Raw genomic sequence first — 26,037 nt, forward strand, 5'->3', positions numbered from 1 at the left:
CCAATAAGGCGGTTATCATCCCACTTTACAACAGCTGCCTCTAGCATTGGAAACAAAACTGTTGGTTACTTACAATGCTGTAGTAGACACTATGGAAAATAGAAAGATGAGTCAACTCCAAGCCCTCTCTAAAGAAGATGAAACCATAGCACCTCGCACATTGGCTATCATAGCCTGGCCTATTTTAACTGATGTCCACAGCTTAAGAGGAAGACCCTCTCCTGACACTGCTTCTCTGGCCTAATAGATGTGGGGTGTGTCCTGTGCTGTGTCTGGGAGTTATATGAGGCTGAGTCACTCCTAGTGTCCGAAGAGTAGACAGGGAGAGACAGAAGATGACATAATGGAGTCTAGAGAGAACTGACAACGAGGAGCTGCTTGGCACTCTTTGCCAATGGTCCTCTGCTATAATTTAATTGTTCATTATGACCTGTTTCCCTCACGAGACCACAGGCTCCATGATGACAAGATCTTTATCTCATTCACTACTGAATGCCCCACACTTAACAGGGTCGCTAGGAAAATATTTATGAAATAAATACATCAATGACAAATTTTATAGAGCCTATTGCTTATTTTGTTGAGAACCTGTTGTCTCAAAGACTGACCCTAAATGGAACCAAATAAATGCATCACTCTTCTTTTTTACGGTCTCTTCCTCTGATAGGTAAAAGCGGAGTTATTAGAAACCTTTGTCTTTGATTCCTCCTTAGGACTCAGCCCTGATGGAGGCTGAGGAGGCCCAGCATGGAGCCTCTCCTCCCATCCCTGCCATAGTAGAACTCAGCATTATCCCTGAGGCTTCCATGAGGAGCAGCCAGGTGTCTGCCTTGGGGCTTGAAGCTCAAGAAGATGAGGACCCATCCTATAAATGGAGAGAGGAACACAGACTCTCAGCAACCCAGCAGAGAGAGTTAAGGGATGTGTGTGACTATGCGGGTGAGACGATGCCCTCTTTTCCCAAGGAAGGTTCTGCAGATGTGGAGCCCAATCAGGAAAGCCTTGTGGCTGAGACCTGTGACACTCCGGAACACTGGGAGGCAGCACCCCAGAGCCTGGCAGGCCAACAAGCAAGGACTGTAGCTTCCCCAGAGCTCTGGGCCTGCCCCATTCAGAGTGATCATCTAGACATGGCCTCATTTTCCAGTGACCTGGGAAGCGAAGAAGAGGAGGTAGAATTTTGGCCAGGACTCACTTCTTTGACACTGGGATCTGGACAGGCAGAAGAAGAAGAGGAAACCTCTTCAGATACCTCTGGTCAGACCAGATTTTATTCTCCCTGCGAAGAGCATCCTGCAGAGACCAACCAGAGTGAAGGCTCTGAAAGTGAGACTATCAGGCAGGGGGAAGAGCTGCCATCCGAGGAGCTGCAGGAAAGTCGAGGGCTCTTGCATCCCCAGGAGGTCCAAGTTCTGGAGGAGCAGGGGCAGCAGGAAGCAGGATTTGCAGGGGAAGGAACTCTGGGGGAGGATGTTTGTGCTGATGGGCTGTTGGGGGAGGAACAGATGATAGAGCAGGTTAATCGAGAAAAGGGAGAACAGAAGCAAAAACAGGAACAGGTACAAGATGATGTGATGCTTGGGAGACAAGGAGAAAGAGCGAGGCTCACTGGGGAACCAGAGGGTCTGAATGATGGTGAGTGGGAGCAGGAGGATATGGAGAGGAGGGCTCAGGGTCAGGGAGGTCCAGAACAGGGTCAGGGAGGTCCAGAAGGGAGAAAGAGGGAGCTGCAGGTGCCGGAAGAGAATAGGGTGGACTCTCAGGATGAGAAGAGTCAAAGCTTTGTGGGAAAGTCAGAGGAAGTAACTGGAAAGCAAGAAGATCATGGTCTAAAGGAGAAAGGGGTGCCAGTCGGTGGGCAGGAGGAGAAAGAGCCAGGGAGTTGGGATGGGGGCAGGCTGGGGGCAGTGGGAGGAGTGAGGAGCAGGGAAGAGGAGAATGAGCATCATGGGCCTTTGATGCCCGCTTTGGTAGCCCCGGAGGACTCTCCTCACTGTGACCTGTTTCCAGGTGCCTCATATCTCGTGACTCAGATTCCCAGGACTCAGACAGAGTCCAGGGCTGAGGAACTGTCCCCTGCAGCTCTGTCTCCCTCGCTAGAGCCCATCAGATGCTCTCACCAGCCCATTTCTCTATTGGGCTCCTTTTCAACTGAGGAGTCACCTGACAAGGAAATAGCTCAAAACAGCCAGCAAGAGGGATCCAGGCTGAGGAAGGGAACAGTGTCCAGCCAAGGGACTAAGGCAGTCTTTGCCAGTGCATCCGTGACTCCTCCAGGGACACCAGATTCAGCTCCTCCCAGTCCTGCTGAAGCCTCCCCCATCACACCTGCCTCGGTATCTGCCAGGCCCCCAGGTGCCTTTCCCAGGAGGGAAATCTCTTGTGCTGCACATGCTTCAGAGACTGCCAGTGCCCCCCTCTCAATGGATGACCCATCTCCCTGGGGGACTTCGGAGATGTGCCCAGCTACCCTCCATGGCTTCCCCTCTGCCGGGGCCAGCCCTCCCAGGCCCCCAGCCAACTCCACAGGCACCGTCCAGTACTTACGGAGTGACTCCTTCCCCGGTTCTCACAGGACAGAGCAGACTCCAGACCTGGTGGGAATGTTGCTTTTCCACTCCCACTCAGAGCTGCCCCAGAGGCCCCCCAAACCTGCCATCTACAGCTCTGTGACCCCAAGAAGGGACAGAAATAGTGGTAGGAACTGCAGCACCGTTTCAGAATCCCCTACTGCCTTATCCACTCCGAAGCAGGACTCTCAAGGATCCATCTCCAATCTAGAGAGGCCCAGCAGTCCTCCCAGCAGCCAGCCCTGGGGCTCCCCACATAATCCAGCCTTTGCCGCAGAGTCTCCCGCCTATGGTTCTTCCCCATCCTTTGTCTCCATGGATGTGAGGATCCATGAACCTCTGCCCCCTCCTCCCCCAGAGAGGAGGGACGCCCATCCCTCCGTGGTGGAGAGAGATGGCCATCCTCGTGTGGTGGTTCCCACACTGAAGCAGCATAGCCACCCTCCTCCATTGGCCCTAGGTTCAGGGCCATATACCCCCCATAAAGGCCCACTTCCGCAAGCCTCTGACCCCGCTGTGGCCAGGCAGCACCGGCCTCTGCCATCTACCCCAGACAGCTTCCACCATGCTCAGGTCACCCCCAGGTGGAGATACAACAAGCCACTACCCCCTACCCCTGATTTGCCGCAGCCCCACCTTTCTCCCATTTCTGCTCCTGGTATCTCAAGGATCTACAGGCCTCTACCCCCGCTACCCATCATAGACCCTCCCACCGAACCACCTCCATTACCCCCAAAGTCCAGGGGGAGGAGCAGGAGCACTCGGGGAGGACATATGAACTCAGGAGGTCATGCTAAAACAAGCCCTGCTGGTCAAGACTGGACAGTCCCCATCCCCACCTCTGCTGGACGCACCTCCTGGCCCCCGGCCACAGGTAGATCAACAGAGTCTTTCACTTCCACCAGCAGGAGTAAGAGCGAAGTGTCCCCTGGCATGGCTTTCAGCAACATGACAAACTTCCTATGCCCCGCTTCCCCTACCACTCCCTGGACTCCGGAGCTCCAGGGATCCACCCCTAAGGATGAAGCAGGAGTCTCAGAACATCCTGAGGTCCCTGCAAGAGAACCTTTGAGAAGGACAACCCCTCAGCAAGGAACCAGTGGCCCAGGGAGGTCATCTGTGAGCCAAGCAAGGCAGCCAGAAAAACCCAGCCATCTGCACCTGGAGAAGGCGTCCAGCTGGCCCCACAGGCGGGACTCAGGGAGGCCACCAGGGGACAGCAGTGGACAGGCTGTGGCTCCTAGTGAAGGGGCCAGCAAGCACAAGGGCTGGAGCCGGCAGGGCCTGCGCAGACCTTCCATCTTACCTGAGGGCTCTTCAGGTGAGCAAGGACCAGGACCACAGTGACACATCAGACCAGGCTTTTCCCAGCTCCTCCCACCTTATCCCATCTTCTGTCCTCAGGGTTCCTAACATTCCCTCTGCTGGCTTCACTCACACGTGTGCCTAACCTCAACACAGAGTCCCGAAACTCCCTCCAAGCTCCTTGGGATGCTCTTCCTTCTTCCCCTCTATCTCCCTGTCTCTCTCTCAACCAGCACCTTCTTTGGATGTCCCAAGGTTGTTTTGGACTCCCCTCTACTCTTCAGTTACAGTCCCCAGCTTGCTCTCCTCCTGGGTGGTAGAAAAGGCCTCCTGTACTTGTCCCAGTCCCATCCTGACCCGTGGCTGGGGACGTTGCTGGTACTGGTCTCCTTCACACTCTCTGCTTTGCCACTTTCTTCCCTCCCAGTTTCCCAATAGAGCCCATTTTCCCTTCTGGACCCCTACATCTCCTGCTCTAGGTCTTACCTTCTTTGGCTGTCTCTATCCCTCTGAAATCTCAGTTATCTTCCGCATTTCCACTTTTAGATTCAAGAGGTCCAGCCATGGAGAAACATCTGGCACCCTCGGACACTGTTGTTTTTCGGTGAGTCACCCTCTCCCCTAACAGCCACATGTACTCTCTTTACTTGGGATACTGAGATCCCCTCATGAGAATTTCCGTTGATAAGGGTTCTGAGACCCTGAATGGCTCATTCCTGTTTCTTCCGGGTGTAAGGAGGAGAAGAGAGAGATGCCGGGATACCAGGGTAGGGAGATTGTCTTTATCTACCTCATTCGGTCAGCTGAGCCTAGAAGTCATCCATCCTCCCAAGCCCTATGGCCATGAACGAAACCCCAAAAAAGCTCCATGTTAGCCCAAGTGAGTCAAGCTGCAACTCTGCCTCTCCGGGGGATTTGGTCTTGACATCCCAGCACACATCCCAGAGGTCAGAGACTTTGTCCCCCACAGTCGCCAGGGTTCTCTGTGTCTAATGGCCAGTAGGTACCCCAGAGCCCTTCTTTACTCCACAGGGAGAAAAAACCAAAGGAGGTCATGGGAGGCTTTTCAAGACGCTGCTCCAAGCTCATCAACTCCTGTGAGTACCTTGACATGGAACTATAGACCCAGGTGGGCATTCTGCCCAGCACTGGAGAGGGGCTTGTGACTGTCAGCAGTGGGGTAGGGATGACCCTAGCGAGAAGGCATTGCAGAAGATCTGTTTCCCCACCTCCACTCACGTCCCTTCTTCCTGCTTCTCTTCCTTCCCATGCTTCTTTGCCCTGCAGCCCAGCTGCTTTACCAGGAGTATAGTGATGTTGTCCTGAATAAGGAGATCCAGAGCCAGCAGAGGCTGGAGAGCCTACCTGAGACACCCGGGCCTAGCTCTCCACGGCAGCCTCGGAAGGCCCTGGTCTCGTCCGAGTCGTACCTGAAGCGGCTCTCCGTGGCCTCCAGCGGCTCCCTCTGGCAGGAAATCCCCGTGGTGCGCAACAGCACCGTGCTGCTCTCCATGACTCACGAAGACCAAAAGCTGCAAGAGGTACTGGGCAGGCCGCGGTGGGGAGGGGGCTATAGAAAAGATGACAAGGTCTCATGTGCTAGCATCCTTCTCTCCTGCTCACCACTGCCGCCAAGAGTTGGCTGTCCCCACCACACAGGCGCGTGTACATGCCACAGCTGTGGGTCATGTCCGTTCTGAAGAAGTTGAATTGTTTTCTGCATTTCACCACCTCCCCTTTTATCCTCACCTCCTCATGCCATAGGCCACTTACTCCTACCTGCTGTTGGTCTGGGCTATACAGGGTGGCCATTGCGTCTGAATTTGTGTGGAAGAATGTGGAGTTAATCCCATCATCACTGCTGTTTCAGGGTAGAGGAAAGCTTCCCTTTTCAACCAGGGTTTCAGGCTACACTACAGTTTTCCTCTTTAGCCAAGGCACATTCAGGGGCTCTTTGTCGGGTCCCTTGAAGAGGGCCCCTTGCAGCTGTCCTATGGTCCATCAATCTAACAGGGGCCTTAGAATGAGTGTCAGTCCCTGCTTGGTTGTTACTCCCAACAGCAAGACTGAACTAGAGGCTGTTTGCCTGATTGTAAGCTATTACCATTAGTAAGTTTTACATGGAGAGTGCCTCTTAATAATTTGTCTGAAATATGGGGTAAAACCTTTCTTCCTATAAAGACCATATGGAACAATGGAATAGAATAATGTTTAAGAAATTAGGTTCTGGAAGAAATGACCTGGATATGAAACCCACTTTTTTTTTTTTTAATTATTAATTTATTAGAGACAGGGTCTTGCTCTGTCACTCAGGCTGGAGTACAGTGGTACAATCATTGTTCACTGCAGCCTCAACCTCCTGGGCTTGAGCAATCCTCACGCCTCAGCCTCCCAAGTAGCTAGGACTACTGGTATGTACTACTATGCCTAGCTGATTTTTTAATTTTTTGTAAAGATAGTGTCTCATTATGTTGCCCAGTTGTCTTGAGCTCCTGGGCTGAAGCAATACTCCTGCTTCGGCCTCCCAAAGTGCTGGAATTACAGGCATGAGCCACTGAGCCCAGCCACAGAGCCCACTTTAATATTTCCAATTTACCTTTGGCCAAACGACATGATATTTCTAAGCCTCGGTTTCCTCATTTGTAAAACTGAGATACAAACAGTTAACCACAAGAATCAAGAAACATGAATGCCTGGTACATAGTAATTTCTCAAAAAATGTTGACTTTTCATTTTAAGTAAGCCAGACCTAGGTTTGAAACATGACTTCACCATTTACTAGCTTAGGCAGCCTTATAACTTCACTAAATCTCAGTTTCCTCACCTGCAAATTGAGGATAATAACGCCTACCTTTCAGGGTTGCTGAATGGTTTAAATGAAATAATGCATATCTAATTTAGCAATAATGTTTGATGTATAGTTTGATAAATATTAGTGCCATACTCTCTGCCTTTCAGAGGCAGGGAGGAGTAAAATTTGGGCCAGGAGGACTTATGGATAGACAATGCTTTTACCGAGTCAGAGACAGAATACATTTTTAGACTTTGCAAAGTTCAGACTTGAGAGCCCTGTTCTGGCTACAAATTTTTAAGTACAGAGAAGATATTTAGAAAATAACTGATCTTCCCCATATTTGTTGACCAAACAATGGGAGATGACACGAGTTCTAGCTCTCTTTTACCAACTCCAGCATACTGGGAAGTCCATCGGGGCTCCTGTTTGTGAGAAGAAAGGGCTTTACATTTCTCTCTCTGAAACACACATAATTCATTTTATAAAGTAGCCCCTCTGGGGTCCACAAAGTACTTTCACAGACTCCATTTCTTTTGACTGTCGCATCTTCCACAGTGAGATGGGGGTCACTATATCCACATAAAAGGACAAGAAAAGTGAGATTCAGAGAGGTTAAATGAGCCACCCACAGTCAGTCGTGTAGTGAATGTTAGAGCAAGAATGCAAATGAGCCCTCAGTGTCCCTGTTCAGGGTTGTTGTACGGGAGGGTCATCTGGCTGTGTCATTGGTCATCCAAGTCATCACCAGGGTGTGTGTGTCTCCTTTCTCTTTTCTATCCAGGCATCTCTCTTGAGGCCTCATGCTTTTCATCCAAGCTAGAGGCATGGTCATGAGTCATGGCGCACCTTGCTGGAACCTCCAGACAAGTTCTTACATGCTGGGCATGCATTAAACCACAGCTGCACCATCTTGTTCTCAGATATCCTCCTTCTGTCTCCTGCTCCTCATCCGTCCTCAAACCTCAAACTGAGCTCATCACCTTCATCCCCTAAATCTATGCCTTTTTCAAGGTTCTCTGGCTCAGTAAATTACTCCATCATTCACTCAGGTGCCCAACTCATAAAGCTTTTGCTTGAGTACAAAACATTAGCTTTGAACCGTCCTTCTCTTTAAGGCTCCATTTCTAGCAAATAATCCAACCCTTCCAATTCTACCTCATAAATAATTATAAAATTAATCTACTTCTCTTCAGCTCCATGGCTATTCAGGCCTTCATCTCTCATGTGGAATTATTACAACAGTTTCTTAACATGGCTCTTGCTTCTTTTCATCTTTTATTCTCATTCTGCTTAGAAATAACTTTATAAAAAACAGGCTGGGCGCAACGGCTCACACCTCTAATCCCAGCACTTTGGGAAGCCAAGGAGGGTGGATCAACTGAGGTCAGGAGCTCAAGACTAGCCTGGCCAATATGGTGAAACCCCGTCTCTACTAAAAATACAAAAATTAGCTGGGCATGGAGGTGCATACCTGTCATCCCAGCTACTCAGGAAGCTGGGGCAGGAGAATCACTTGAACCTGGGACACGGAGGTTGCAGTGGGTTGAGATCATGTCACTGCACTGCAGTCTGGGTGACAGAGCGAGACTCCATCTCACAAAAAGAAAAACAAAAAACTTTATAAAAAACAAATCTGGTTAAGTTATTCTCCTATGTAAAGCCTATTTTCATTGTCCCATTGTCTTAAGTCCAAACAATTTTACATTGTTTACATTACCCTTAAGGCCTCCTCGACTGCTGCAACTTCATCTGTTGCCACTACTGCTGTACACTTGGTTCAAAACATGCTCAATTTAGTTTAGTTAGTTAGTTTGTTTGTTTTGAGACGGAGTCTCACTCTGTCGCCCAGGCTGAAGTGCAGGGACGCGATCTTGGCTCACTGTAACCTCACCTCCCAGGCACAAGCAATCCTTCCACCTCAGCCTCTCAAATAGCTGGGACTACAGGTGCATGCCACCATACCCGGCTAATTTTGGTATTTTTTGTAGAGACAGGGTCTCTCTATGTCGCCCAGCCTGGTCCTGAACTCCCGGACTCAAGCGATGCACTGACCTCAGCCTCCCAAAGTGTTGGGATTACAGGTGTGAGCCACTGCGCCCAGTCTACTTAGTTTTTTTAATATAGATTTTATTGTGTATATTCAAGATATACAACATGATGTTATGGGATACATATAAATAGTAACACAGTTACCCTAGTGGAGCAAATTAACATATTCATCTGATTTTGTTATTCATTTTTTGTTCTTGTTTTTGTGTTATTTAGATTTCTGGAAAGCATAGTTTTCTTACACCTTTGAAGGACTGTACCTGTGCTTCAACCCTAGATTAAATCCTACTCAAATGCTCTTCCCCTCTCCCCGCAGATCAACTAAGGTTCTAGTGTGACTGTGAACCATAAAAGGATCTTGCCCACTGCTCTACCCCTAAAACATTACACAGTGGCTGGCATATTCCAGGGGGTAAATAAAATTCTTAGTTAATCTTCCTCATCTCCAACCTCCTAGGTCAAATTTGAGCTGATCGTGTCAGAGGCCTCCTATCTGCGCAGTCTAAACATAGCTGTGGATCATTTCCAACTTTCAACCTCACTCCGGGCCACACTTTCCAACCAGGAGCACCAATGGCTCTTCTCTCGTTTACAGGATGTGCGAGACGTCAGCGCCACGTGAGACCCCCCTTCTCTCAAATCCCACTCACTCAGCCTCGCTGTTGTGAGGCTTTAAATGTTTCACTGTTTTTTTCCCCCGTTAGAAACCCTCTCATTTTCTTATGAGATGGGATGAAATTGGGCCTCGGTTTCTTCCATGATTCCTGATGGCTGTAGGAAAAAGAATAGCAAGAAGAGGAGAGGGCCTGTGGGTGGATAGATCCATTAACGGAGAAGTAAATGAGCAATGCTTCCTGGGTTGAGGTTTTGGATGACTGTGGTCATGCACTGCATTGAAGATGAGGTGGAAAAACCATCTAAAGATCAGAAAACCTGAACAGGGTCAAAAGAAGAATGAGAAATGGAATATTAGAATAAAAGTGTTATATTAGGCTCAAACTCAGGACAGTTTTGGAGAGAATTCTAGTGCATAGCAAGGAGCACAGAGCAAAGGAGAGTCAATAGAAGTTATTGGCTAATGGAGTGAAGAAGTCACCAGCTCAGCGTACATCAGGGGCCAGTCAACTGCTTAACTGAGGCCCAGAAGTCTCATGAGACTTGTTTAAATCCTGTACAGGTTCCTTTCAGACCTGGAAGAGAACTTTGAGAACAATATCTTCTCCTTCCAAGTATGTGATGTAGTCCTGAACCATGCCCCAGACTTCCGCCGGGTCTACCTGCCTTATGTCACCAACCAGACCTATCAGGAACGCACCTTCCAGAGCCTGATGTGAGACTCATCCTCCATTCAATCCCCATGTAGGCCTGCAGTGACCATGCACCAGTCCCCAGCCCAGCGGGCTATCCCGAGAGCACACTTCCCCATCCCGCCCTCCGTGTTGGTTCCCCCAACCATCACATCTGAGCGCCCTGTACATCAGCTCCCACTGCTCTTTCCCCACCCACAGATATTCCACTGAGCTCCCTTCCCCACACCTTCACTGCATCCCCATTGGTCCCCACATCCTCCCTCCCCTAAGGCTCACTCTCCATGCAGGAATAGCAACAGCAGTTTCCGAGAGGTCTTGGAGAAGCTGGAGAGCGACCCCGTCTGCCAGCGCCTTTCCCTCAAGTCCTTTCTGATTCTGCCTTTCCAACGTATCACCCGCCTCAAACTGCTGCTCCAGGTAGGGCAGATGCTACCTTGATCCTCTCCCCTTAACTCAAAGGGATGCCCTCAGGAAGACCCATAACAAAGGACCAACCATTCTTCTGCCAGATCTCCACATCCTGTCTCCCTGCTGCCCGCTGCCTGCTTGCTTAGAAATATTTGCTGCTGAAATGGGGTCCCTGGGCTTCTCCATTCACCAGCCTCCAATCATTTCTTCCTGTTTCCCGTTTCTTCTTCCCCTATCACTCCTGCCCACTGTCTGTTCAATAGAACATTCTGAAGAGAACACAGCCTGGCTCCTCGGAGGAGGCAGAGGCCACGAAGGCGCACCATGCCCTGGAGCAGGTAGGCAGCCACCACCTCCAATCTGACCCTCCGACCCTCTGTGTGTTCTTCCCAGAGAGGTCTTCCCCGCCTAGGCCCGTGACTCCAGGGAGCATGGGAGGTGGGACCCTGTTGGGAGAGCTCAGCCACCTCCCTGCATCCACCAAACTTCCAAACATACACACCCCACGGCCACCTGTTCCACACTGAGCACACTCCACATCAAGGGACTGTGCCCTCTCCACCATCGCCCCCACATTCAATCTCATTTTTACTCAGTCCAAGAATGTTCTTCCGGGTCATGCAAAGTTGCCCAGGACTTGTGCTTGATACTGCCTGCCCAATTCCAGCCTGGGAGAAATGACCGAGGCTGTCATAACCTATTTCCAGATTGTTTGCAGGGGACTCAAAGGTCAAAGCCTCTAACATGGTGCCCTTCTCCTTTCCTCACTCTATGCACCCCTAGCTGATCTGGGACTGCAATAACAATGTCCAGAGTATGCGACAGACAGAGGAGCTAATCTACCTGAGCCAGAAGATTGAGTTTGAGTGCAAAGTGAGTCGGTCCCATGCACGCCATCCCTGCCCATAAACTGCCTCAACATGTTCTGCAGATGACCCCTAACCTGGAACCACCTTGCTCACATTATCCCCAGCCCCTCCCCTCATTTCTGCCCAACTTCTGTTCTGTCCTATTTCTGAGAGGCCTACTTCGGTCTCCAAGACATATTGCTAAGTGAAAAGAGAAGGTAAAGAAAAGTGTGTGTATTATATCACCTTTGGTATAAAAGTGGGAGGATACAAATACATACAGGTATCTGCTTGTGTGTACATACAGAAACTCTGGAAGGAGAATAAGAAAAAAGGAATAGTGGTTACCTGAGGACAAGGGGGTGCATTTGAGAAATGGGCAGATAAGAGAGAACTTTTCAGGATGAGCCTTTATAAAACAATGTTTTGCTGCTTGAGTCATTTATTACTTTATCAAATCTCTTTCTAGTCTAATCAGACCTACATAAGATTGGATCCAAATTTAGGACCAACATCCTTCATCGAAATACAAATCTAAAATAGACATTCCACATTCAAATTCCAACTTAGAACAGATTTTTTTTTTTTTTTTGACAGAGTCTCACTCTGTCGCTCCAGGCTAGAGTGCAGGGGTGCGATCGGCTCACTGCAACCTCCACCTCCAAGGTTCAAGCGATTCTCATGCCTTGGCCTCCCGAGTAGCTGGGATTCCAGGTCTGCACTACCATGTCTGGCTGATTTTTGTATTTTTAGTAGAGATGGGGTTTCACCATGGTGGACAAGCTGGTCTCCAACTCGTGGCCTCAAGTGATCCACCCACCTCTGCCTTCCAAAGTGCTGGGATTATAGGCGTGAGCCACCACGCCCGTGGTTAGAACAGATACTATCTTTACACTCCTGAAAAAGAAAGAAAATCCCTTATTCACATACTAAGCATAGACCACACCCTCATCTATAACCAAATTCTAGCTCCAAGACGCCCCACCTGGTTCTTCTTCTCACCCCCACGTTTGATTCCAACTGCTCACATATCTCTGGTGTAATAAAAAATGGAATTGATACCAGACCTGCCTCTAATATTTTAACCTCTAAGACACATACAGTGTTCACTGACTTGTTCCATCACATACCCTGATTGGACTCTTCCATCCCTCCTTCGGTTCAGGTTTGTAGGGCAGAGCTGTCCCACACACTCACTATCCTGAGTGGGACCATAGGCATCTTCTGTTTGCCTGAGCATACAACCATGGGATCCACACACCAGTGGACAGTGGTAGTTAGAGGGTTCAGAGAGAAAGAGAATCTAAGTGATGGGTTATGAGCCAGAAGGCAGATGTGGAAGAGATGCTTGTTCGAGGTGGAACTTGCATGGAAGTGTCATGGGAAGGAGGGTGGGACCAGGAGCAAACCTCATGCTTCTCCCATATGTGACACTGCCTTCTCTCTCTTCCTCTGCCCTGTAGATATTCCCGCTCATTTCTCAGTCACGCTGGCTGGTGAAGAGTGGGGAGCTGACAGCCTTGGAGTTCAGTGTTTCCCCAGGGCTGCGAAGGAAGCTGAACACACGTCCAGTCCACCTTCACCTCTTCAATGACTGTCTGCTGCTGTCTCGGCCCCGAGAGTCAGTGACTGGAGTGGCAGGCCAGGGCACAAGAGAGGAAGGGGATGAGGCAAGAGGGGGTCGGAAAGGGAGAGAGACAGGTCATGTTCCTAGAAGAGCCCTTGTCAATGGCTTAACCCATAGAGCCCAGGTCATAGCCTAGAGAAGAGAAAAACAAGCCCAAAGCAAAAAGGGGATCCCATCAAACTATGTCATGAGACCACATGGGAGGACATGTACTGTGTTATAGACACAGAGCAAAATGTAGCAAGTTAGCTTATCACGTTCTCATATCAGTCTATTTGTGGCTTCTTTGGACTAGGCTCAACCTACTGTTCTAGAGATACTTAGCTAATTCCAGATCTTAAGTCTCTGGTCTTAAGGTTCTTGGGAAATGTATATTAATTCTACCTCTTCACCTCTTTAAAGTGGTAATGTATCCATTGCACTAGGTGTGTGGTTCGCCAGACTAGTGACAAGCCCCGAGGACCCTGGAGCTACCATCTTGGGAGCAAGTTAGGACCATCTTGTGGTTTTTGTGGGAATTTGCAGGCTGCAGATGCAGGAATTTTGAATCCAAGGTTATGAGGGTAGGTGAAGTATGGAAACTCTAGAATCAGGTTGAAAAGATTTGTATTTTGCAGGGGTAGCCGATTCCTGGTATTTGACCACGCTCCCTTCTCCTCCATTCGAGGGGAGAAGTGTGAAATGAAGCTACATGGACCTCACAAAAACCTGTTCCGACTCTTTCTGCGGCAGAGCACTCAGGGCGCCCAGGCCGAGTTCCTCTTCAGCACGGAGACTCAGTGAGACGGGGCTGGGCAGAGGAGTTGGGGATGGGGGAAGATGGGCAGCCTAGAAAAGAAGTGGCACCAAGACAGAAAATGTGTCCAGAAAACAGCCACGGCCTCGTTTAACCCATTCAGGACTGGGGACCACCATAGAGAAATCCAAACGCCTAGAACTAACGGATAACTTGCAGGAGATTGCAGTGGGAGAGGGTACAAAGTCACCACCGAGGCCTAGCATCTATTTTACACTCTTTACTCAAGAAGGACCAGGTCTGTGTGGTATCAGAAAGGAGAAGGACTGGTATGGAGTGAGCAAGGGATTGGAATACTGATATCTGTGGGCACCTGCCTCCATGCCTGAGGCAGAAACCCTTCTATGCCCTAGCTGGTGCGCACAGATGTGAATAAGACAAGTGCCGGGTGACTTTCGCTTTCTGTGCTCCCATCTTCCAACCCAGTCCTCTGTTGACCAGAAATCCATAGTGTTGAGAATGCTTATTTGCTCATGTTTTCAATAATAATAAAATAAAATGCATTCACACAGACATACATTTTTGAGAGTATTAATAGGACCTATAAAATCTGGAACACAGTGCCTGCAATCATGAACATATAAAAGCCTGTAGCTGTTATTGCTATTATAAAAGATATATGAACAGTCGTTTAAAAGTTTGACATATCTAAGTGTTTGAGGATCCCTATGTTGTAGACACTTTTTCAGTTTTGTCCCTTGGAAGATACTTCAGAGTGGGACCGACAACACCTGTTCTCATTTATTGAACAGAAGGACTAGTAAAGGAGTTTGTGTGCGAAATAGCACATAAGTCAAATAATCAGATGCAGATGCATGTTGTTGGTTTGCTGCTTTGAACAGTGTTCTGGAACAGTAATAGTGTCTGGGCTCAGTTACCTAGGCACAACTGAGCGCAGAGGCAAAGAGAATGTAAAAACCTTCAAATGATTACAAACTTAGGCTTGGATTACACTATGCAACAACAACAAATAAAATAGACATATCTCCCTGATCTAATTATTATTATGAAACAATGCTCATCTCTGAGATATTTGGTTAGAGGGAGATAGGCAAGGGAGTATCAAGAATCATGCAAAATGGTGGAGGGACTCTAAACTGAGATGGACGCTTCACTTAGCACAATTTCCAAAACAGAAAATCTATAGACTTTATGACTAACGGACTTTATGCCCCAACTTGGAAGATATGAGAAGCCATAAGGAGGATAATTCTGGAAAGAGAAGAGGAAAAGTAAAGTGTGACAAGACATATTCACATATAGTTCAAGATTGTGTCATGTTTCCAACCAAAAGGAGTCCTATATAGTTTTGTGGTAGAAGTCGTGGAACTAATAAGTCCTTCCCACAGTCTTTTGCCATCCCCATCCTTGGCCCTCCTCCTACACCCCCACATTGACGCTATGACCCTGCTTTGTTTTCTCAGAAGTGAAAAGCTTCGGTGGATCTCAGCCTTGGCCATGCCAAGAGAAGAGTTGGACCTCCTGGAGTGTTATGGTGAGTGAGGGTCTAAGAGGGAGAGAAAAGCAAGCAGGGTCAGATGTCACCTTTGGATACAGGGGTTTAAAGGACTGGGTGGGAACTCTAGGCTTCCATTTATTGATATTCTGTAAAATGTCAGGGTGGAAGATTGGCCTCTAGAGCTTAAATTCCTGAAAAGTATCGCCTAAAACTGCTCGTCACCATGGCAGTCCCCCTTCCCTATACACGCCCTTCCTTGGGCAATAGTTTGCTCTTTTTAAAAACATTTGTCCCCTTAAGTCTAAGCTGACATTACTTCGCCTAGATTTTACCTGCTTGAAGGTCTTGCGAGGGTAGGGGAAGAAAGCCTGACGGTGGTGGGAGGTGTGCAGGAGGGTAGCACCCCAGATCTGTCTTGACCACACTTCTCCTTAGATGGTGACCTGAGGTCACCTACCCCAGGCTTCTGGGTGCCCATGGGGAGCCGCAGGCACACACATATTCTGTATGTGTCTGCGTTCACACCAAGACTGGACTTCTTATGCCTCTCATGCCAGCCCCACAGTTGTCCTCCAGCAAAGATTTCCTAATTTAAAAACAGAGAATCTGATCTCAACACTGGACCTTTAGTGACTGAAAAGAACAAACAACTACAAGGAACCCTGGGAATGAAGTAGGAGAGCCGTGTAGTAACTGAGCTCTGCTAACTTGCTCTCTGTGTGCCCCATCTGCTGGCTTCAGTTCCCCAGTGGGTGAGGAGGGCAGGAGCACTCTTTCTCCTTCATTTTGACCTTGTGAATGGCCAATGGGGAGGATCTTGAGAAAGCAAATAGTAATGCAGTATTCCGTTTGTTTTACAAGAGAATCAAGGCAGTGTGGTAACATAAAAGAGCCATAAACCCACATACGATGGAATACTGATAGGTGAAGCATTCTCTGAGGCTTGTTTTCTTGAGCTTCAGCTCTATGGACATGTCCCCTGGTTCTCAAAAACATAGAAATAGAGAAATCCTGAATGTCCTCAAGAGTCATCTGATCAACCTTGATCAATAACCATCTTGATCACTGATAGAAGAGGAAACTGAAGCTCCAGGGCATTCAGTCTCTTGCTTAGGTCAGACCTGGGTCCCCACTGGTTAAGTCTTTCTTGGTTCCACATCTGGTTCCTGGAAGAAAATGAACAATAAGACACAGACTCAGATTTTATAATCCAGTTGGAGAGGCAAAACATGTCCATGTAGCAGTTAAATAAGGGATAAATGCCTTGGCATGAACAAGCAGTCTTAAGAGTTCAGAACCCATTGAAGATTAGAGTCAGGGAGGGTTTCAGAGGGAAGATGGGTCATTGGCTGGATCTCAGGTATTCGAGATGAGGAACTAAAGGTGGTCACAATGTATTTCTCAACCCGTCTCCTCTGGAGAAGTGGAATTTTGGGTCCATTTCATTTCTGGTATGTCTATTTCTTTATTAACCATTTTCAAATTTCCTCTTTTGTCTGTGACTTTCAACAGCCCAAACCCGTCTCTATCTCAAGTCCTCCCACGCCACCCCCCTCCAAGTCCCTGTCTGTGTTCCAATCCCCTGCGTCTCCTAAGCTTTCTTCACACTCTTCTCTTCCAAAGACTCCCCCCAGGTACAGTGCCTTCGAGCCTACAAGCCCCGAGAGAACGACGAATTGGCACTGGAGAAAGCCGACGTGGTGATGGTGACTCAGCAGAGCAGTGATGGTAAGCGGGAGGACGTGTGAGCAGCAGGCCAGGCACTGCAGGCAGGGCAGCTCTGGGAACGTGTTCACTTCCTGCAGCTGCGGTAACAAAGTACCATGGACTGGGTGGCCTACGGCAACAGAAATGCATTCTTTCACAGTTCTGGAGGCAAGAAGTCCCAAATCAAGGTGTGGGCAGAGCCATGCGCCTTTTGAAACCTCTAGGGAGGATCCTTCCATACCTTTTCTGGTCTGGTTGCCCCAGCTGTTCCTTGGCTTATGGCAGGATCTCTCCAGTGTCTGCCTCTGTCTTCCTGTGGCTGGCTGCCTTCCTGTGTCTGTGTCCAAGTTCTCCTCCTTTATTTTTTTATTTTATGTATTATTATTATTTATTTATTTATTTTTTAAGGCAGAGTCTTGCTCTATTGCCCAGGCTGGAGTGCAGTGGCGCAATCTCGGCTCACTGCAACCTCTGCCTCCTGGGTTCAAGTGTTTCTCCTGCCTCAGTCTCCCAAGTAGCTGCGTAAGCCACCACACCTGGCTAATTTTTGTGTTTTTAGTAGAGATGGGGTTTCACCATGTTGGTCAGGCTGGTCTTGAACTCCTAACCTCAAGCAATCCACCCGCCTCGGGCTCCCGAAGTGCTGGAATTACAGGCGTGAGCTACCACGCCCAGCCCAAGTTTTCCTACTTTATATAGACACCACTTATACTGGATTAATAGCCACCTTACTCCAGTATGACCTCATCTTAACTTTATTAATTACATTTGTGACAACCTCATTCCCCATAAGGTCACATTTTGAGGTACGGAGGATTAGAACATCAACATAAACGTTGGGAGGGACATGATGCAACATTAACAGTGGTGAAGGCTCAGGAGTGGACAGCTGTAGACTTGGCCACACCCAGGGCCGCCATGTTAGGACACTTGGAGGCTGGGTTTATGCTGGAGGATCCCCAGTTCACTCAGCCTGAGGATTCAGAAAAGTCTCCAGGAAGGTGATCCAGGGAAGCAAGAGAGCCTTTCCCAGGTAATTCTTCCCACTCACCCTGTGCCCACAGGCTGGCTGGAGGGCGTGAGGCTCTCAGACGGGGAGCGAGGCTGGTTTCCTGTGCAACAGGTGGAGTTCATTTCCAACCCAGAGGTCCGTGCGCGGAACCTGAAGGAAGCTCATCGAGTCAAGACTGCCAAGCTACAGCTGGTGGAACAGCAAGCCTAAGTCTTCTCTGAGAGGACTTTCCTGAGCTGAAGAACAAGCTGCTCGTGGCAAGGGCTGGCCCCAGAACCCTGCAAGAGAGGCCTTCTATGGACAGAGAACTAGGCCTTCTCAAAGCTCAAGGACAAAATCCAGCCAACCCGGTCCCTCGGCCCAGGCCTCCTTTTGTGCTTTGTGCTTGGTGGAGGGATTTCGAGGGACTTTGCACTGGACACTGGGAACCTTTTATCATTTAAAAAAAAACAAAAAAAGGGGGGGACCATTGGGGCCTGAGCCAAGGAACTTTCCTTCTACTGCGTTACAGTGCTTAAACATTCTCCGCCTCCAGGGTGCAGATTCAGAGCTGACCAGAGTTTCTCTGATGGCCGTATGTTAAACAGAATCTGACCTCAGTCTCCTGGAGGGAGATGTTTAAGAGGGGTTAACACATCAGATGGGAGGGTCGGCCCGGTGACCTCTAAGGTATCTTCCAACCTAGAAGTTCTCCATAATTATGGTGCGAGGTCAGTGTGTCTCTGAGATCTATGTCTATTGGTGGCAATGTGAGGGTAATACTCTCTCACTCTAATAAACTTGGCACTTCTCCGAGTATTTTCTTCTCAAACTCCTCAGCACTGAAAAAGGTTCAAAACATGGAATCCCAAGAGTTCCAGCCTGTTGGGTTTAGGTGTCATAAAAGACTAAGGTGGTGCCTAGGTGATGGCAGTTCCTGATTCCTGCTTTCTGACCCCTGAGAGTTTGGACAGCTTTTCTGCTTGTTACAGCTTCAGAGGTTGTAGAAAAAGTTAGAAGTAATTGACAGGTGATGAAAACCTCATCTGTGCTGTACTCATAAGGTATAGGTATAGGATGATTTGGGTGGATTGGGCAGATCCGACTCGGACCATCCATGATTTTATATTCTGACCTGAATTACTGTGAAAATATCTTCTCAGCTGCTTTAGCTTTCTTCTTTGTGAAAGGCAGGATGGAAAGAGGCCTGGGATCCAAGTCACAAGACCCAAACTGCAGGCCCCACGCTGCCACAGTTCAACCCTTCTGTGTCTCTGTGCCCTTAAATGTAAAACGTGGGCTTGAATCAAGTAACGTCCAAAGCCCTACTTAACTCTAACAAATGTGTTATTCTCTAGTTTCTTTCAGGTTGCCTGTCTCGGTTGAAGAATATGACTAAATTTTTTTCTCATTAGTGTCCTTATATAACAATACCATAGTTATCTTTTATGCCATCTTTTCATCTATAATAGTCCTTCCTTTGACACTCTACTACTATGTTTCGTGTTTAGGAGGCTCAGAAGTAGAATTGCATTGCAGCTTTGTACAAAGGTAAGAATGATGCTATAAAGTTTGTCCTAGGCCCACTTAACAATGATGTGACATAATTGTCATCCTTTTAATAACATACTATGTTTTCAGTGTATCCTAACATATGTTAGCTTCCTTAATTTTTTATTTTTTTAATGTTTTAAGTTTAATTAATTAATTTTTTATGGAGACAGGATCTTGCTGTGCTGCCCAGGCTGGTCTCAAACTGCCGGCCTTAAGCAATTATCCTGCCTTGGCCTACCAAAGTACTAGAATTACAGGTGTGAGCCACTGTGTTTGGCCAGTTTACTTAATATTGAAAAAAATTATCACTGTAGTCATTAAGATGTGGGCTAGGCTGGGTGCAGTGGCTCACGACTGTAACCCTAGCACTTTGGAGGCCAAAGCGGGCAGATCACCTGAGGGCAGGAGTTTGAGACCACTGTGTAGCCAACATGGTGAAACCCCATCTCTAGTAAAAATACAAAAATTAGCCGGGCATGGTGGCGCATACCGGTAATCCCAGCTACCTAGGAGGCTGAGGCAGGAGAATTGCTGGAACCCGGGAGGCAGAGGCTGCACTGAGCCAAAATCGTCCCACTGCACTCCAGCCTGGGCAACACAGTGAGACTCCATGTCAGAAAAAAAAAAAAAAAAGATGTGGGCTAATATTATTTTATCATAAGCAAGATGACATTGCAAAAATATCAAAAATTGGATGGTTTTAGAGAAGTTCAATTGAGGTTTTTCTCTCTTTTCAAAAAGCCAGATTTTTAAAGTAGATAATATATATTATTTGTATGTGCTATAATTTGCACAAACTAACATATAAAATAATAATTGATTCATATTGATTGCAATAACAATAATTATAATCCAAACTATTTGTGTAAACCAGTATTTGAATACTGGCCCTATGGCTCAAACAGTTCCATATCCAGCCATATATTATTTTCAAGGCAAATTCTCCATTATTTTCTCAGAGAGATACAATATCAGCTTCTGAATGCAAATAATTTTTTGAGTTGCATGACTGCTTCTTTGCTTGAAGTTATTAAGGCTTTCTCTTCCCTTTGAACATAAGTTCTGTAAGACTTCTAAAACCATTTTTTAGATTTTTAATATGTATTCATTTAATTGGGTTATGCTCACCTAATCTGGGATATTAGAAAGCATTAGGCTTTACCTGTCTTTTAAGTCCTTGGTTAAAAAAAGAAAAAGAGAAATTTAGACATGAGTAATGTCTCTTCAGTTGAATTACTAACTATGCTTTAGGTTTGGAAAAATTTAATATAGGTTCACTCACTGTCCCATCCGTCTTCAAATTTCCAGAATTGAACTCAACTTCTTCAGTGATTACTGGCACCATTACATGGCCATTTCTTAAAAGAGATTATGAAAACAATCATCAACCAAGACTTTTTGGACAGAACTGCATTTGAAGCATGTATGAATATACAGTATTTTGTTGCTTTCTTAAGCAAAACAATGCATTGAATAGTGTCTTCAGGAGACTCAAAAATAGTTCTATTCATAGAACCTTTTCTGAATTGTAATATGCTTGGAGCTTAAAATCATATAGGTGTGTGCTCAGTTATTTTATGTGTGCACTTGACCACATTGGACTTCTGTCATTTTTGCCTAAGCACACAGCTTAGAAAGCTACTTTTTAAAGTTTATTTTTACTACCAACTTGTACTTAAAGTTAACTATGACCTTTAGCTTTTAACTGTGCACTACTTGCTCTGTCTTGGCCATTTGTAGTGATTTTAATAAGATCGGCCTACAAGTATCTGGAAAGCACACAGTTTAATATGTGTTTATTTTCCCTAATTTTGTTTTTTGTCTCAAATAACTTTTATGTCCATGACAGATAAAATGAATCTGAGTTCTATGACTGATTTTGTTTTAATTTAACCTTTAGGATTGAGGTGGTTAAAAAGTCTTTTAAGGCCAGGTGCGGTGACTCACGCCTGTAATCCCAGTCCCAGCATTTTAGGAGGCTGAGGCAGGCGGATCATGAGGTCAGGAGATCAAGACCATCCTGGCTAACACAGTGAAACCCTGTCTCTACTGAAAGTACAAAAAATTAGCCAGGCATGGTGGTGGGCACCTGTAATGGCTACTCGGGAGGCTGAGGCAGGAGAATGGCGTGAACTCAGAAGGCAGAGCTTGCAGTGAGCACCCCTGCACTCCAGTCTGGGTGACAGTGTGAGACTCCGTCCCCCCAAAAATAACAACAGCAACAGCAAAATGTCTTTTAAAACCCAGATTACATTTGCTGGTTCCCCTTCCTTTGCATGTATTTACCCCCTTAAATAAATAAACTTGATTATCTTAGGGACCCCATGTTGGTCTATTCTGCCCCCGCCCGAAACGGAGTCTTGCTCTGTCACCCAAGCCGGAGTGCAGTGGAGCGATCTTGGCTCACTGCAACCTCCATCCCCCGGATTCAAGCAGTTCTTCTGCCTCAGCCTCCCGAGTAGCTGGGATTACAGGCACATGCTACTGGTAGTGCCTGGCTAATTTTTGTATTTTTAGTAGAGACGGGGTTTCACCATCTTGGCCAGGCTGGTCTCGAACTCTTGACCTCATGATCCATCCGCCTCGACCTCCCAAAGTGCTGGGATTACAGGCGTGAGTCACTGCACCCAGCCGGGTCTATTCTTGATAGTCTGTGTGCTTTTTAAGTATTTAGCGATGTTGCCCTTATCATAAACTCCTCTTGTTTATGGGGTCAAATGAGAATTCCAGTGTTTTGGTGTACTGGCCCTTCACAGACAGTTATTCCCCACCCATCCCCTTGAGACACATCACTGAGACTTGTGCAGGTTTGTACTTGTTTCAGACTTCTACGTAAACACCTTTTGTGGTGGTAACTCCGCTCTATCACTGACACAGTCCAGTGACCCCAGAGCCACACTGGCTGTAAACATGACTCAGAAGCTGTGTGATTACAGCACTTCCAAGCCTGTAGTTGAGGGTAATCTTCTAACTCTGAAGTCAGGTGTGTGGAAGGGCCGAAGGTTATGAGTCAATGAGCTGAAGAGAGACGGATGCCAAACTCAGTCATGATTCAAACGCACTTCTTGCTTAGATTTAGAAAACATTCTCTATGCTTACTAGTCTTTGACCCATTTTTCCAACCCGCCCATTGTAAATGAAAATCATGGAGTGGAAGTTTCCCTAGCTGCTTCCTAGGAATAGCATCCATTCACCCTGCAGTTCCCAAGGAGCATCGCAAAAACGAGGCTGAGGGCACAGACAAAACTCTGGCAGTGAAGGTGAGTGAGTGAGGGTGTTGATTCTGGGTGGCTGTGAGTGGGGCATCTGTGTAGGAAAGGAGCCGGGTTGGTGTGCGTTACAAACTTGTCTCCGTACTGCTGGGGTGGGGGTAGCTGGTGTCTGCTGCTCCGTGAATGAGTCATGGGCTGAGGGCAGAACTTGCTCTAGGGAGGGGCTGCGTCTGGCTCACAGCATTCTGCAGAACCACCAAGGGGCAGATGAATATTTTCCAGCAGTTTACCTGAGCATTTCAGAGAGGCAGCTAGCTCTGAACAATGCAGATGGAAACCCAGAAGGAGAGAGGGAGCCAGTCCACGTGGTGTGCTGAGTGAGATGGGGGCTCTGCATCTGCTCAGACCAAGGGGCTCCTAAGCGCCAAGGAGAACGTTCAGATTGTTGGGGAAAGGGTGGGCAAAAGCAACAGACCGTGGAATATTGTGGGAGAGTCATAGCAGCCCAATGGGACAGACTGTAGGCTATCCCAGAAGGAGACAGTCTCAGGGAGAAAAGGGAAATGCAGAAAGCAAAGAAATGATGGGCCCTGGGTGGGACTCAGCCAGCCCGTTCTAGAGTACTTTCTTATTGAGATCAACGTGTGGTGCAAATGAGAAAATTATCCACTGCTGGATTTGAAAGAACCCTGAAAGTCTTTGTGTCTAATACCCTCACTGGTTACAATGGAGCCTGGAGAGGGGAAGTGATTTACCTAAGGCCCTACAGCCGGTTGCTTATAAATGACAGATTGGTCCAGCTCCATGTCCACCGCTAGGATGTAAGCAATTGACCTGCTGAGATTGTGCTCATCACCGAAAGGGTGAAGGTGATTTGCCATACAATGCAAAGGTTGAGTGAACAGAAAATGCACAGGTAGAATATTTTTGAGAGAGGAGGAGGAGGTGGTGGTCACACTTGTGGAATTGTTAATAAGCAGGTTTGGGTTATGGAATTGAGCTTAGCCAGACAACATGAGCCAGAAAACACGAACCAAGGTGGTGTTTTCAAAGCAGTTCATTGTCCTTGCACAAGCAGGGCCTTAAAGCACTGAAGAGTCCAGTATGTGTGTGTAGAGGTGGCTGCTTAGATTCAAGGAAAGAGAGTACAAACAGATCTTTGGGAGAGATGGGATTTATGCAGCAAGACTGGGCTTCCTCCCTGAAATAAAATAATACTTGTGATGGGCTCAGTAGCTCACCTCTGTAATCCCAACACTTTGGGAGGCTAAGGTGGGCAGATCCCTTGGGCCCAGGAGTTTAAGACCAGCTTGGGCAACATGGCAAAACCCCATCTCTATAAAATATTTAAAAATTAGCCAGGTGTGGTGGTACGCACCTGTAGACCCAGCTACTAGGGAGGCTGAGGTGAGAGCTTGAGCTCAGGAGGTTGAGGCTGCAGTGAGCCATGATCACACCACTGCATTCCAGCCTGGACAACACAGCAAGACCCTGTCTCAAAAAAAGAATTAAATAAAATAATATTTGCATTAACAAATATAAGGGAAAAAAGATAAGGTGTGTTTCAGTTAAGAAACCAAGGGAAATGAATAGATATATTGAGACAGGATGTCACTCTGCTGCCCAGACTGGAGTACAGTGGCATAATGTCGGCTTACTGCAGTCTTGACTTCCTGGGCTCAAGCAATTCTCCCACCTCAGCCTCCCGGAGTAGCTGGGACTACAGGCGTGTGCCACCATGCCCAAGTAATTTTTTTGATTTCTAGTAGAGATGAGGTATTGCTAGGTCGCCCAGGCTGGTCTTGAACTCCTGAACTCAAGTGATCCTTCCACCTTGGCCTCCCAAAGTGCTGGGATTGCAGGCGTGAGCCACTGCACCTGCCAAATGTGTATTTTTTTAAGTGTTTGACAATCATCTTTGAAATATGGTTCTCGGAACATTTTTTTGTGTATCAGATATGAAAGTATACCTGATTTCACCAATTTAAGTAATTTATAGGAAGTAATAGAAAAGTCAGACCAAAATAACAATCTGTTTTGTATGGGGCAATGAGGTGAAATAATGAAATAGTCAAATTGGAATGCTTGGAAACATTAAACGCTTGTGGTTGGTAGCTCAGATGAAGGGGCTTTTGAGAAACTGAGGATTGTATCCCTGGCAGGCTACAAGAATATGGGTTGGGGTAAGGGTGCAGGAGCTTGAGAAGGGTCACATTGGGTAGAATTATGTGGAAAGGATGACATACAAACCAATAGAATGAAAGTGTACCAGAAAGCACCCTGGAATCTCTGTGGGTGGAAATTCCATTCTCAGATAATGAAACTGTGGCAGTAGGAATGTATGTGAGGCAACCTGCCAGGGTAATGAGATGAAGAAACAAAATGTGAAGGCTACAGAATGAAGAAGCAAGTAGGGTGCAGAAGCCACAACCCTGGGTCTGACACCTTCTCCCCTGGGCTTGTGGGCTTATGTATTTTGCACATCTTAGTCCCAGATGCCTGGGCTCTGAAACCCAGAGTCCGTTTGACGTTCTCTCCTCCCCACCCATGCAATCAACTCATTGATTTCTTCATAACATTGATCACATTGATTGCTTTCCTATTTCCCTACTACTGTTTTGGTCTGAGTTCCTCATCCCTGGGTACTGGAATGACTTCCCCACTGGTCTATCTACTCTCAGTCTTTTCACCCACAATCTGTCTGGAAGAGTGTTCCACAGTCTCAAATTTGACCTTATATTCTTTACCCCTCTCATTGTCTACCAGGTAATAAGGCTGAGCCCAACCTAGCCATCCAGCGTCCATGAGCCCCCTCTGTTTCTCACACTGCCCCTTAGGTTACACATTCACTAACCTCACTGCCTGCTCTTCTCACACATTCCAACTCCCTTTCTAGTTTTGGAACATTCAGCTTCCTGCTCTCTTTGACGGCTATTCTCTCTTCCCGCTTACATATCACAATAATGTGTCTATTTCTTTTTAAATCAAACAGTACTGAGCATTTAAGTTATTTAAACACAGACCCAGGGCCTGTGGAAAGATTTGATTCTAACTCGAATCTAGCTTATAACCCACCCAACCCCAGCTTTTGACCTTTAACATCACCTTCTAAAACTATCACTAGACATTGCTATTGCAGTCGACATCTCATGAATGGGCTTAAATCACGTCCAGAATGTATTCCTTTTGCAACTTTGGGCAAATACTTCAACCTCTCTGAGTCTCAGATTTTCACTTGTCAAATAAAGAATACCTTATAGGGTGACTGTGAAATAAAATTACCTAGCAGAGAGCCAGATACACAATGCATGCTAAATAAATAGCTAGCATCATCATTAATATTTTGCCTAAGGACCAATTTCTGGGTTAAGCTATTTCAGCTACTCACGGTCTTGTAAAACATACAA

At 47.1% G+C, this 26,037-nt stretch overlaps 1 protein-coding gene across 2 annotated transcripts; it reads left to right on the plus strand.

Moving 5' to 3' along the window:
- The first annotated feature begins 717 nt into the window (after positions 1 to 717).
- Positions 718 to 18,683, plus strand: ARHGEF5 (Rho guanine nucleotide exchange factor (GEF) 5). Of its 2 annotated transcripts, XM_011989927.1 has the most exons (14): positions 718 to 3,891; positions 4,422 to 4,479; positions 4,908 to 4,972; positions 5,163 to 5,416; positions 9,176 to 9,336; positions 9,896 to 10,048; positions 10,316 to 10,445; positions 10,700 to 10,774; positions 11,220 to 11,309; positions 12,748 to 12,905; positions 13,529 to 13,690; positions 15,132 to 15,202; positions 16,790 to 16,894; positions 17,938 to 18,683. In XM_011989927.1, exons 1-14 carry the CDS (start codon positions 726 to 728, stop codon positions 18,093 to 18,095), a joined length of 4,806 nt encoding a protein of 1,601 aa, XP_011845317.1. In that variant the 5' UTR covers positions 718 to 725; the 3' UTR covers positions 18,096 to 18,683. The 2 variants fall into 2 exon arrangements, 1 of the variants encoding a protein (XP_011845317.1); XR_001007126.1 differs by lacking the exons at positions 10,316 to 10,445; positions 10,700 to 10,774; positions 11,220 to 11,309; ... (3 more) ...; positions 16,790 to 16,894; positions 17,938 to 18,683 and having other exon boundaries at positions 718 to 3,698; positions 3,827 to 3,891; positions 9,896 to 10,005.
- The last annotated feature ends 7,354 nt before the right edge of the window (positions 18,684 to 26,037 follow it).

The sequence above is a fragment of the Mandrillus leucophaeus genome, unplaced genomic scaffold, assembly GCF_000951045.1.
Source record: "Mandrillus leucophaeus isolate KB7577 unplaced genomic scaffold, Mleu.le_1.0 Scaffold365, whole genome shotgun sequence".
Classification (NCBI taxonomy): Eukaryota; Metazoa; Chordata; class Mammalia; order Primates; family Cercopithecidae; genus Mandrillus; species Mandrillus leucophaeus.